The sequence below is a fragment of the Equus quagga genome, chromosome 11 (assembly GCF_021613505.1).
Source record: "Equus quagga isolate Etosha38 chromosome 11, UCLA_HA_Equagga_1.0, whole genome shotgun sequence".
Taxonomy (NCBI): Eukaryota; Metazoa; Chordata; class Mammalia; order Perissodactyla; family Equidae; genus Equus; species Equus quagga.
Window position 1 is genome coordinate 31,071,960 of NC_060277.1, and position 14,060 is coordinate 31,086,019.

General features: G+C 32.4%; 1 protein-coding gene across 2 annotated transcripts in view; it reads right to left on the reverse strand.

The window, feature by feature from the left end:
* GRIK2 (glutamate ionotropic receptor kainate type subunit 2) overlaps positions 1 to 14,060 on the reverse strand; it is a 610,822-nt gene that overhangs the window by 150,047 nt on the left and 446,715 nt on the right. For both annotated transcript variants that reach the window (XM_046676126.1, XM_046676127.1), the window contains exon 11: positions 7,668 to 7,891. In XM_046676126.1, coding sequence (XP_046532082.1) covers positions 7,668 to 7,891 — 224 coding nt within the window. The remainder of the gene's footprint in view (positions 1 to 7,667; positions 7,892 to 14,060) is intronic.

Consider the following 14,060-nt stretch of genomic DNA (forward strand, 5'->3'; position numbering starts at 1 on the left):
GCAAAAGGACAGCTTTATCCAGGTAAAAATGTCACTAATTTAGGTGTCACACTTACCACCATTAAAGAAAAAAAAATGACCTATTTCTCTACATTTCTCAAGACAACTGCCCTTTTTTGAGCAGAGTATTCTCAATCATTGTACAAAGACAACAAACCCCTAATGAACATTTCTTTTTTTCCTCATCATTTTTGTTTCACTGGCTTGCTGCACAGACCCCACTTTTTCAGGGTGCATGTTCATATAAAAGCTTTGGCCTCTCTTGACTAGACATTGTAGATTAAAGTATTTCATAAAGAACACTGTTAAATTAAAAAAAAAAAAAAAAAAAAGACACTGACTGTCCTGGGATAGTTTTGGATTGTGAAGACATTTCTTAGGTGATTGAGAAACCCCCTCAAAATCCAAGGGGACCATTTTCCTGGTGGCTATAGAAAAACAGAAGTGCTGTTTTGTTTTGAGAATTAATATGACAAAATAAGCTGGGGAGATGGCGTCTTACAAGCAATTCACAATACTTTGCAGCTATGGAAGAAGTTGCTACCTAGAGACCATAAAATGAAAGAGAATAAGTGGATCACTTGGTGAAAAATGCTTGGTTCTTTTTATTTTGTTGGTTCTTAAGAGTCACCTCAAAGAATTTCTTTCTTATGGTTGGAAAAAAAGAAGGAAAGAAGAGAAAAGAAAGGAAGAGAAATGAGTCATTCACAATATTGTTCTTGTCCTATTAGTTTTTCAATCTAAATTAGCTAATGAGAAATGTGTAAGACACACGGTGGCAACTGCCAAGGAAGCCACTACACCCCTTTTCCAAATCTTTCAAAGAAAAAAATAATTTCTTACAAGAGTACTGCTTCTCATCAGGAGATGTGTCTGTGTGTGTGTGTGTGTGTGTGTGTGTGTGTGTGTGAAAACATAACTACATGTTCCATAAAGAATTCATTAAGAACAGAGGTTCCAGTTTTTCATAGCAAATACAGTCATTTAATACACATTCGACTGCAAGCTTTTAGCATTCTCGAATTTCTTAATGTGACTCTATATACTGTAATTTATTAAAATTAGTTCCTGTGATTTACTGAGCTAGACATCATGGAACTTCTAAATTGAAACATATCATCATAGGGTGACCACAGCTTTCAGAATCTCATTGGCCAAGACATTTACTGAGTGGATACACTTGCAATGACTAGACAGAGAGGCAGCTTTTTTGCTTCTAGGAGTCTCTGAATTCAATTTGGTGATGGAAGCAAGGAAAGACACAGGCAAATAATTTATCCATGGGATATGAAAAATAAAAACAGGCTATCCAACTTCTGCTCTTGCACTTAGACTCAATTTTGTCCTAACAATCAAAAAATATTTTTAGGCAAAAAATAACTTAAAAAGTGTTGTAGAAATTACTAAAAGATGCTCAAGCTCAATTATTTTTAAAGGAAAACACCAAGAAACATTTGATTACAGAAGATTACCGAAAAAGCACTTTAATTTAAATTATCTTTGTCTTACTCAATTTCTTTCTCCAATCTTTTATTCTTGTAAATGTCTAGCACAATTATAAAGTTGAGAAGAGGAAAACATGTTTATTTTCTCTTATGATGATTGATTCTCTTCTTTATCCTATACAGATAATTCCAGTCAAAATCTCGACTGCCTCAATTGTCCAGCTACCATATTCACCACTGCTGAAAAGAAGTCACTGATTCAACTTAGTTTCAATTGGTTTGGTTCTGCTACTTGTACAAACTAAGATTTTGGGGGGCGGTTATTGACTCCATGTCTACTTTGTAACCATGAACACTATCACAACTATTAAAAATAAAGTTAGTTATTTTACAATGGATTTACCAAATAACAATTGTGAAAAAAAATCTGTTAAGGTCGAAGTACCCTCATCTCTTATGGAAACATAGATTGAAAGTGTATCTAGTTTTAATCAATGTTAACTTTTAGGTCCATAATTAAGGTATTTGTTATTATAACCAATTTGAATAATCACTTTCATACGTGTGAAAGGCATATTTAGCAAAACAGCACTGTTTCAACCCAAAGTTTCATTAAATTCTAAGAAAATTACTAAACAGGAAGAGGAATATCAGAGGCTTCCTGGCAATTTTCTTGAGTAACAAAATGACTAAAAAGTAAAAGTAAAATATGTCTAAAATTACATTATGGAAAGGTAAAACTGAAACGATTTTCTAGTAAGAGGTGGGCAAGTTGGTGGCAAAGGCACACAACAAAATTGGCATTTTATTTCAATGTGACAGCAGTCTTTTTGACAGCAGATTAGTTTAACATCAAACATCCTACCAAAACAGTAATCCATTTCCAAGTGCATAATAATTCATTGTTGTCCTTCACTGTACATTAAATGTCACCCATCACTGTGACAGGAATATAAAAGTGATTGCACACTAATCAGGAGCCAAGATCAAAGCTGTTAATGCAAGCTCTTTGGACATGGTTTCCTAAACTCTGTTAAACCATCAAAAACATTATGTTTAGAACATCTTTAACTCTGAGCCCCAAGAGAAATATAGAATATTTTTACAGGTATGAGGACTCTCCGTAAGGCAATAGCCTTGTCCTCTTGTGACCACAGACCATATTAGAGCGTATGTTGAAACGTATGTTGAAACAGTCCTGGTGGTCACTCTAATAATAAAGCCTTGGGAAGATTCTAGAGAGAACATCCCTTGCCTCCCAATCCAATAATCCAATAGATAATGTTCTAATATCCTAAAAATCATGCAAAGTAATTAAATGCAATAATACACAAGAAAGTCCTACATTCTTTTTAACTTAGAAAAACATATTATGTATTTAACACATTGAGCAATCTTCAATTTACTATTCTTGCTAGGAAGGCCTGGGTAGTCAATATTTCTTGGCTTCTTTTACTCCTTTTTCCTATATTTGACCATATACATTAGTTCATTTAAGTAACCTCAGAAATTTCTGCGTAATAATAGTCTTACTACAAAATTTGGTATAATGTTACTTTTCTTCTCCAGAGTTTATTTGTATTTAATTTTAAAATGCCAATCTCAGAATACAATATGCCAGTTCTTATATGTAGGTGAGTAATTATCAAGGTAGCATCAATCCTGTTGGAGGGAAATGTGTGTACCATTATTCCCTTCTTTTAAGTTTCATTTTTAGTTATTCATCTCTGTATACCAAACTACTAAGGACCCTAGACTAAGATTTGCATGCTGAATTTCAGAACAGCTCTGGTTGTCTTGGAGACAACTACAGTTAATAAAGAAAATTTTAAAAATTCTCTAATATAATGGGAATTTAAATTGACTCATTTTACAAATAGCATTTATTTTAGCAATACTATTTCTTCTTTAGGAAGGGAAATATTTGAAGCAAGGTGAAAAATATCTCTCATTTTTAGTGTAAAGAGTGGGTTTCCTAGCCAGACTTTTTATATGACTAACTGCCATCTCTATACTGATACACCTAGGTCAAAGAAAAAAAGAATAAACAAAGAGGGAAAAAGGTTTAGGAGCAAATATGACTAAGTACTAGCCCATCACGGACAAGATTTCTTGCTAATCCTCTATCAGGCAAGAGCTATTGTAAACCTACCTGGGATAAGGCCATTCTGTGTCTAGAATGCAGTGCCTCAGGCTCATTTTTAATAATAACTCTTAAATAAGAGTTCTCAGCTAATTCAGATAAGCATGCTGATTGTGTCATTACACTATAAACAATAATGCGAGCGTTTGCAAGAGATTATATAACCATAAGAGATTATAAAACTGTACCCAGACAAACAAGACCATATATCTCTTTCTTAATACTGGTTAAAAAACTTTAGAGCGTTTGTTAAATATTTATTAAAAAATTATTTTCTTATAAAATAAGGATGAGGGGAAATTTTAAAAAGCTAACACAATCTACTTTTAAATTCAATTTTGTTAAATGTAAATTCTAACAATTATAACCTGTTTTTATATTCTAATAACTAACAATCTGCTTACTGTTTTATTTCCTTAATAGTTGTATATTTCTCTCCAGTGAAATATACGTTATTAGCCAGTTTTTAGAAAAATATATTTAAAATACATGGCATTCATTTAAAAAATTAGCATAACTATGAAGTATTTCTGTGAACTCATTCAAAGCCAATAGATATTTGTCAGATAAATGCATTGATTATGAGTTTATTAATGAAAAGAATGTATTCAGTCATTTTTGTTCTTCGATTTAAGCATATGGTACAATTCTCAGAACATTATAGCTAGCCAGTAGATATTTGTTGAAGAAGTTAATGAATAGATGAAGGTCATAAATTAATTTTTAATACTTTATGGGACTCTCATTATCCAGTGCTTACTAGAGGTTCAACAAATATTTGACTAATTGAATGAGTGATTGACAGAATTATTCAACTAAAGTGGAAACAGAGAACAAGGTGAAGATGTGGCTTGCTCGCTAGAAAGATATGGAAGATTAATTGTTACAATAATAATAGGAACAATATCAGTAGGTGACCAAAAGAAAAGTAAAGTAATAGCAAATAAAAATTTTGACTGTACCTAAATCATTTATTAATTTTAATTTTGAGATAAAATTTATTTTCATTCCTAAATATATATTACATAACTTCCTAAAATTCAATATGATATAACTTCCAAACATTAATAAATATAAATATTGTCGTTGGAGTGGTATTATTTTAGAACTTTGTTTCTGTGATTTTCAGAGAGAATGAAACACATATCTGAGCATTTTTAAAATGTAATTTGTCTTTCTTTTCTCTGTAATCATTAAGGAGATAAAGACAAAGAATATACATAAAGATAAAGAAAATGCCATATCTATTTTGCCATCAATAATGATGTTCGTAAGTTCATCAGTGATCTCTACATGACGTGACATAATCTTTATTCATATGTAAAATCAAAATGCTACATTTATTTTGAATTGATATCAAATATCATGATTCCATTTAAATTAGCAATTAAGTTCTATAATTAAAAGTTGAAAATTTTATCTGCATTTGCACATCACCAACTTTAGTGGCAGTAAGAGCTCAATACTATTAATTTAGCTTTAGGAGTTCAGTTTACAATTTAAATGGACTCTATTCAAGAAATTTTCTGTTAATCTGAGTTTTTAGTGTGTGTTCTTTTAATATGGTAGTATTTATACAAGATTATCACATTATTGAGAATTGAACAAAATATTCTGAGATAATCCATAAATAATTTATTTTTATATTTGGTATTCTTTTACCAAGAATAGTTAATATTATTCATTACTTAACATAAGATATCTAACATTGTTTATTACATAGAATAGCTGTTAACTTGTCCATAAATGAAAATTTTACACAATTTTTTAAACTGTGTGAGATCTTTCACATCATTGAATAAGATGCTATAATAGAATCATGCTCAAATCCATTCATTTAATAACTAATGATAAAATATAACAGGAGTATTCCAAAATTTAAAGTCACTAAAATAATGGAAGACTAGCTCATTTTATGTTCTCAAATAGAGTGACATGGATGTATTTCTTTTATGCAAAATGACTACAGATTACCATAACTATACAGATACTATATTATTATATTATTTGATGGTTTATCAAAGTGAGAGTTACAGAAACATTTTGAAAGTTATATAAGTGCATATCCATACCACATGTCTCTATTTGCAAATATACTTTTAAGCTAGAAAAGAATCCAGATATTTCACTATTTGCTTTTGAATCTAATTTCAGAAGATTTGTGCTCAGAAAATTAAAAAATATCTAAATTTCCTAAAACGAATTTAAGGTAAGTCAGTAGTCTCTAAGATCCCCTAGAAACTGTGATTAGACATAATTCAGCTTGATTGATGCCCACACAATTGCCTCAGAATTGTATCAGGACCCTTTTCTCTAGGCTTGTTTATCATCTTCCCAGGAACTCTCATGAATTGATTAAGAAGGAACAGGTGTTCCTGCAAACTTCTCTATACTTAGGCTTTTCTATACTTTGCAGAATTTATTTTTCTGTTTGCCCTGTGGGCAGGCTGCAGAGTTCTCTAACCATTGAATTATTTAGCTATAATCCTTGAACTCATTTCCCTGAACATATAAAACAGGATGGCTTGTGTTAGTCACTACAAAAAAAAGTAATTGGTCCACAGATGCTAAAAAATGAGAAGATTGTTTTATTTTCACAAGATATGGAAAAAGCTGGGGCTAAAAGTTTATGAACTTCATACTCCAAATTCTCATTTTTGGGGAAGAACTCTAAACTTCAAATAAAAATTTTAACTTGATCTACCATACAGTTACAAATGCTGTATGTCTATATGGTTCCAATACAAATTTTCAGCCAAATTCAAATGATAATTGTTTGAAGAACTCAAGTGTTAATGTTGAACCAATTAGATGGAAAATTACACATTTGTGGAATATTTATTTGTAAATATATCAAAAACATCTGTGTATAAATATGTAAAAATGTAAATATATAAAAAATATTATGCTACTTCTATAAATGATTTTACTCCTTTTTTAATTGAATGAACAAAACTTGCTTTACTGCTAGGAAAACATACATGACCTCATTGAAAAAAGAATATGTTCAAGGAAGGACAAATATCCTTAATGATAATCAGAAGAACCTGTGTAACATAATTGAAAAACCCCAGATATGTAATATTTAATTTTGATGATAGGAGAAAAATATGTTTATAGTTATACTTTATAAGTATTTTTATAAACATGAAAAATTTATACGTAGAATTCTAATTCATCTTGGATTAAGAGTTATCTTTTTGATATCTGACAGAATAAAAAGTGCAAAGACTATAATGAATATGTGGCTTTTAAGGTCATTAGAGTAACAATAGAGTTCTGAGTCCTGAGACAGAGTCTTAATTTTATTAATTAAGGCAAAAGGTAAACTAAATCATATTGAAATGATCTAACTGTTGAAAATTTGATAGTGAAGTAAGCATAAATGAAAAATGATTATGAATTTCCAGCTCAGAGTAACAGTAAAGTGGCAAAATCAAAATAGATTGAGCCATATCATAGATTTCAAAGGCCATTATAAAAATATAAAACTATGTATTTTTTCAGTTAGGCATTTGAGTTTCAGATGCTATGATTGAAATATATGCTACATGTAAATGAAAATAAGGCAGTTTTTTGTGTGGACATATTTGTTCTGTGAAAGAAAAGAAAAATTTTATGTAGAGAATCATGGTAGTCTTTTTATCCCTAAAAGGCTTATTTTCAACTAGCCTTGGTTCATTAAAAAAAAAAAAAAAAAGCTTTTTAAATTTTACCATTTGGTTTTTCTTATGACTGATTTGTTAATCAAATTAGTAAAACATACTATTTTGCTCTCTGGTTAAAGAGCAATCTTCAAAATGAGGAAATAATTTTTATATCATAGTGATTTGGACTGCTTTTAGACTCTGAACTCTACCACCACTTATAGCTTACTGACACAACCAGCATGCTTTCTGCCCAAAAAGGCATCATAGTACATTTTAGAAAGTTCTGTGACTCCTAATAGTTCATTAGTCTACAGCACCCGATGGGAAATAAAGAAAAAGAACAGTAAAATTGGTTGTGACTTTTGACAATTATTAGTTAGAAAAAGGAGGTAACAATTGCCAAAAAAATCACAAAAGTGAGCATGTTACCTGGCTATGACAAAGAGCACACAACTGACACCCAAGTAAGCCAGCAGAATATACATCCAGATATCAGGGGAGAGAGGATTCAGGAAGGAGAAGACGCCTGGGTTTGTACCATTGGGCTTGCGGTACAAAATACTTATTCCAAGTGTCATAAAGGGCTTGGAAAAGTCGATGACCTTCTCTCGAACGTAGGTAATAGCCAGTGGAGCAACTGCAAGGTCAGCTTTCTGTAGAGAGACACATAGAAAAGGAAAAACAAAATTGGTCCTAAGTCACAAGAAAGAAGTCAGCAGCCAAATTAAACAGAACAAAGATTTTACACTTGAGAATTGTCTCAATAATGATTACCTTAACAATTAAAGCATTCTTCACTCTGAAGTGAAGCATCTGATTTACTCTGCTACTCAATTCTAGGTGCTTCTAAACTAGCAAACCAGCATTTCTTGCAAGTAGATATAGAAAGAAAAAACTACATAGGATGGAAAAACTGAAGAAATTATTGTACATTCAGTACTTGAATTATTATGCTACTGAAACTTCTCATAATTACTTTTAATCTAAACTTTTAAAACCATATAATATCAATTGTGATTTTCTAAATACTTTGGTCAAATTCTAAATAGTAATAATAACTACCTCAAGTTATTTAGCTGATAATCAAAAAACATTTGTTCTAGTTTTAAAACTATAGATATAGTTAAAAGGTTAGTCTTTAAATAGTTAACATTGTGAAAATCATCTTCTAATATGATTGTGTTTACTGTTCCTGAGTTTTGTTTTTATTCCTCTAATTTGTTTTATATCATTTAGTGAAAATCCTTGCATCCTTGCCTAAATCGCATTAGGAAAGGAGTTTTTCAATTTTTACAAAGTTGCTAATTTTCCACGGTAGCTTAAATATGTTAAATCACTAATGCTTTCACTCATCATTTTATAACCATCTGTCAGGGACAAAGTTAAGCTTTAATATATTGAAAGAAATAATTACAATATTTTAAAATAACAAAAGCATCTATTGACATCTATGATGGAAAGCTATATTTCTGTGTTCTCTTTATTTTCATAAACATACTAAGCTTTCAGAGAATACATAAGAAATACTCATTGTAGAAAGCTACAGAAAAATGTATAAAAGAATGAAATTAGGCATATACTGTTTCCTTGCCTCAGAGATTGATGCAGGACTTAAAAAAAAACTTCTCAAAGAGACTGAGTTTGTTGATGACATTATTCAGGGTATGTGTTTGTATGCATTTGTGTGTTGGGGGTGTGTGGGGAAGAGGGAGCATTCAGATGCTTGGATAGAGTATCTTTGAGAGTAGCAAGGGAGAGCGAAAGAAATTTCTCTAAAAATTAGGAAGGAAAAACAGGTCTTCAGGGTCCTGGGGAGAGTATCATCATATTTCATATTCATAAATCAAGGAAAATATCAATTTAACAAGAATAATTGCTAATGGCCCTTAAGCATTTGCTATGCAACATGCACTGTGCTAAGAACTTTACATGAATTATCACATTTAATCCTTACACAATCCTATTATTATTCCCATCTTCAGATAAGGAAACTGAAACCATGAGAAGTTAGAAAACTTGTTCCTTGTCGTAGAGCTAACTGAGCATTGGAGCCAGGACATAAACCCAAGCTATTGAAATCTGTACTTAGAGCTAACCATGACATGCACCTCAGAAACCAGGAATGGAATCATGGAGACATTATTCATTCATTCATCTATGAAAAAGTTTGTAGACATGGAATGAGAAATATGTAGAAGCAAGGAGGGTCATTAGCAGATTACAGTCTCTGAGAATTTAGAAGGTTAGGTGAGAGTTCAGGCAGGTGGAATATTTTCCACAGGAAGGAGCCAGCACTTCTAAGACAAAAGGGAAGGCAGTAAAGATGGTTTGAAAAAGTCAACAAATTTGTTAGGGAAAGAAAGTGATAATTTAAGAACAAAGATTCCAGGTAAAAAATGGACAATATGAAGTGGTGGCTTGCTCCTGTTTTGGGGGTTGAATATACAGCACAGTTCATCTACGTGCCACTTTACTTTATAACTTCCCTTCTCCTAAGCACATGAAAAGCAAAATTTCACCCCATATAAAGCACGTAAAGGAGTATGTTTTAAACTGGCAAAACATTTTTTAATTTATAATATATATTTACAAAAGTTAGGAAGCAATTGAAATAATATATCTTAAAACAAAACCACTATATTATTCCAAAATGGTTGTTCTGTTACCAGCTCTCAGTTACTATCAGCCCTGATATTCCTTCCCCTACAGTGAACCCAGCATACATGGGTTAAAAATAAAGGCACACATTCCCAGGTCCCTGGGTCTTTAGTTACACTCATAGGTAAATGTTTGTTTCTTTAACCTCTGACTCCCTGAGCTATAGAGCCAAATAGAAGTTACAAATTGTTCAAGTCCAGATGACCTCACGCTGGGCTCCCACTGAAGTTGTGGCTAATCCCAGGACCTTGAAGTTGTTTTACAGAGAAACTAATGTCCAGAGACTATCAAGAAACCAAAGTTTCCCAGGCCCAACTCCTCAGCTTCCTGAAATCAGATACCTTCCACCATGGAAATAAACAGCCAAGGACATTCATCTGAGAAATCCTTTGTCTCCTCCACAGGAAGCAGCCCCAGACACAGGCCAAAGGGAGAATGCTGACCAAGAAGTCCATGACCCCCCTCCCCTACCTAAAACCCCAAATAAAAACCCCTATCCATTTCTTAATGGGAAGCCAGCAATTTTGGGGCACTGGCCCTTGCTTTGCTCCCTCTGCCTGGCAAAGTAAAGCCTTTCTTTTTTCACCCGGAGACTCTGTTCTCTTTATTTGGATTGGCATTGGGATCAGAGACCAAACTTTCAGTAACAGTTCTACAGGCATATATTAATAGGATTTATTACAAAAACATCTAATTTCAAAGTTTACTCAGCATTGCCTAAAATAAAATTTCTATTCCAAAAAGAAAAAGAAAGAAATGACAAAAAATGACACAGTAAAATACTTTTAATTATAAAAGAAATTAGTCATTTGAAACAAAAGATATAAGCAGACACTTTAAAATATAACTTAAGAAAATAAATGGATCGACAGACTGTGGTACATCCATATAATGGAATATTACTCAGCAATAAAAAGAAATGAGCTATCAAGCCATGAAAAGACTTGGAAGAACCTTAAATACATATTGCTAAGTGAAAGACGCCAGTCTGAAAAGGCTATATACCTTATGATTTCAACTATATGACATTTTGGAAAAGGGAAAACTAGAGACAGTAAAAAGATCTGTGGTTGCAAAAGTCTCAGGGGGGTAGAGTCGTGGTGAATAGGTGAAGCACAGAACATTTTTAAGGCAGTGAAACTATTCTGTAAGAAACTGTAATGGTGAGTACGTGACAGCATGCATTTATCAAAACCCATAAAACTGTCCAACACAAAGAGCTAACCCTAATGTAAACTATGTACTTCAGCTAATCATAATGTATCAATAATGGTTCATCAGTTGTTACAAAGTGCTGCACTAACAGAAGCCGTTAATAATAAGGGAAACTTATAAATGTCTAATACCAGACATAGAAAGATTTACGACAGAGATCATGAGCAAGTAACTTTTTCTATTGAATGAAAGTAGATCACCTACTATTCCAGCCTGCAAGAGCCTTAAATCTATTTAGTTTCACACCTAGAATTTTTAAGAAATAATTCAAAGTTCAGAAAGAGGCTAATACACAAGATCATCTATAATCTGGAACTGTAAGTAGCCTATACGGCTCAAAAGGGAATAGTTACCTAATGAGGATATAACAAGAAAGAACTACTCTGCTCTGTTAAGCAGCATTTTATGAAATTTACAGTGCAATGAAGTGGACACTGATAATGTGATTGAACATAGAAACATACAATATTGAACATGAATTCAACAAAATAAAAATACAGCAAGCGGGAACCTAAAGATTAAATGGGTCTTGAGATATACCAACCAACCACAAACTAAAGAGTATTTTTGGATCCCAATTTAAACAAGTATATTGTAATGAATAAGTAAATAAATATAATCAGACAATCAGAAAAATGTAAATAAATGCTATTGGTTGGATACCTGATGTCATTAAGAAATCACAATTTTTTTGAGTGATAGTGATATTTTGGCTACTTTTTAAAATTTTAGTCCCTCTCTCTTAGTGATAAATACTGAAATATACATACATGACGATATAAAATCTGGGATTTGCTTCAAAATAATACAGGCAGCAAGAAGGTTGGTGGGAGTAGAGATGAAATGAGATTGGCCGTGAGTTTATAGTCTGTGAGTGTTGGTGACGGGTTCATGGAACTTTACTTTTCTATTTGTACGTGTTTGAAAAGTTCTAAAATATAAGTTTAAGACGTATAAAGTCAATCATGGAAAGAAATTGAGCAAAAGGTTAGTAATGTTTGTCACTGGTTAGTAGATTATGGATGTTTTTTGTATTATTTCTAAATTTTATAATTTTTGTACATTGAAAATTGTTCTTTTTTATTCCAATATGGAAAAACGTGTCACTTCATATATATATACATGTATTTATAAACTATGAATTATATATACACACATATATTCCATGTATAAATTAAATATATGTATTCTCCCTATATATTGAATATACATATTCCATCTTGAAAACCTTCCTTAATCAAATAAAACATAATTATAAGCAATAACGTAAATCTATAGTATTTTTGTGGTTATTATATTTAACAATGTACAGATCAAGATACACATACAAAAAGTTTTATTTGGCCTAAACTTATAAATTAACTTCAATACAAATACCACTCTTTTCTGAAAACAAATAAACTACTAACACTGAAAACAGTAAATAGTTAAAAGACTGTTTTGCTTTGATTTTAATTCCTGAAAAGCAACCAATATATTTTGTATTTTGAGGATAAGGAAAAATGTTTCCCTTTCATAAGTATTTTAATCTGAGCATTTCAGGTAGAGCCTCTGAAGTCAAATATTAAATAACATGTTGCAGAAAACACTATTCTATTTTAAGGCTACCTTCTTATTTTTTCATATATTCACGGAGTTTTTCCAGGATTAAGAGGGAGCAATAATCAATCATATTATATTTCTGTAGATGTAAAAGTAAAAACTTGGAACAAAGACTAAATTATAAAAGCATTAAATATCCATGATTTCAGAAGGTAGTTATTATTCCTTCACTGGTTTAAACAGTTCACATAACTGTATCTCATAGTAAAGTAAAATAAGCTTCTATTTTCTCAAGTGTGAAATAATATGACAGGATCTATCAATCAGTATTTACTGCTAGAGTAGGCAGAGTGGGGATGCAAAGACTTTTAAACATGATCCCTCACAGAGCTTATATAAGATTCCTTGAAGCAAGAAATACCCAGAGGAACCATAAGAACACAATGAATTGTATGAGGAAGAGATCAATGGAGTGGTTAGGAGAAGATTCATAGAATACTTGAGACTTGAACTATGAGTGAGAAAGACCAATATAGCAGTTAATAAGCATAGATTCTCAATTCGTTAGTGACCCAAACTTTCCAATCAGCAGCCACAATTTATTTCCATAGTTGGTAGCCCCAGAGAGGGATGTGTTTAATCTGCCAGTCTGTAGCTTTCCAAAGAACACATCAAAACCCAGGCCATTGACAACAGCTTGAGTCATAGCTAGAGTTATAAGAATGGCCATGAGTTCGGCCCACTGATAAGAATGATCACACCCAGTTTTGGCTCCGTATAGCTAGCACCAAGGCTGGATAGCCACAGGAGCCCAGTGGAAACCATCATATTTTGACTTGTCAGTGAACCAAGCCCAGGCATTTAAAAGAACCTCTACAAATTTAGTGCCCTATTGAGTCAGCAGCTTTATTTTAAGTTGTGGGGTCGAGGATAAAATTTCCCTCGAAGAGATAGCTACCTTTTCATGTAAAGTCAAGAGGTCACTGCTACCTGACTGGCTGAGTTCTTGAATATACTATTTCCATTTGATAAGTGAACCTTTTCGGGTCTTTCTCACATTGTTAGTTATTAAAGCCTAAGTTGATCTGCCTCAAAACAGGACCATCAGGCCATGGAGCCAGAAGGTTTCTGTGGATCAGGCATTCAGTTTCAACAAGTGTCCAGCAGCAAGCTAATAGCAGCTGTTTAAAAGAGGTGTACAAGTAGCCATGTCTAGAAGGTGATGAGTCCAGTACTTAGAGAAGAATTTGAGGTACAGGACACCAGAAGGGAAAATCATCAGTCACAGAGACTTATAGTTCAAAGGAGTCATTAGAGTCCTGGCGTCCCAAAGGTACTAGGACTTTTCTGCATGCAATTCATCATGATTGGGAGGATCCTCTCTGGACCTTATGGGACGAAATCAGT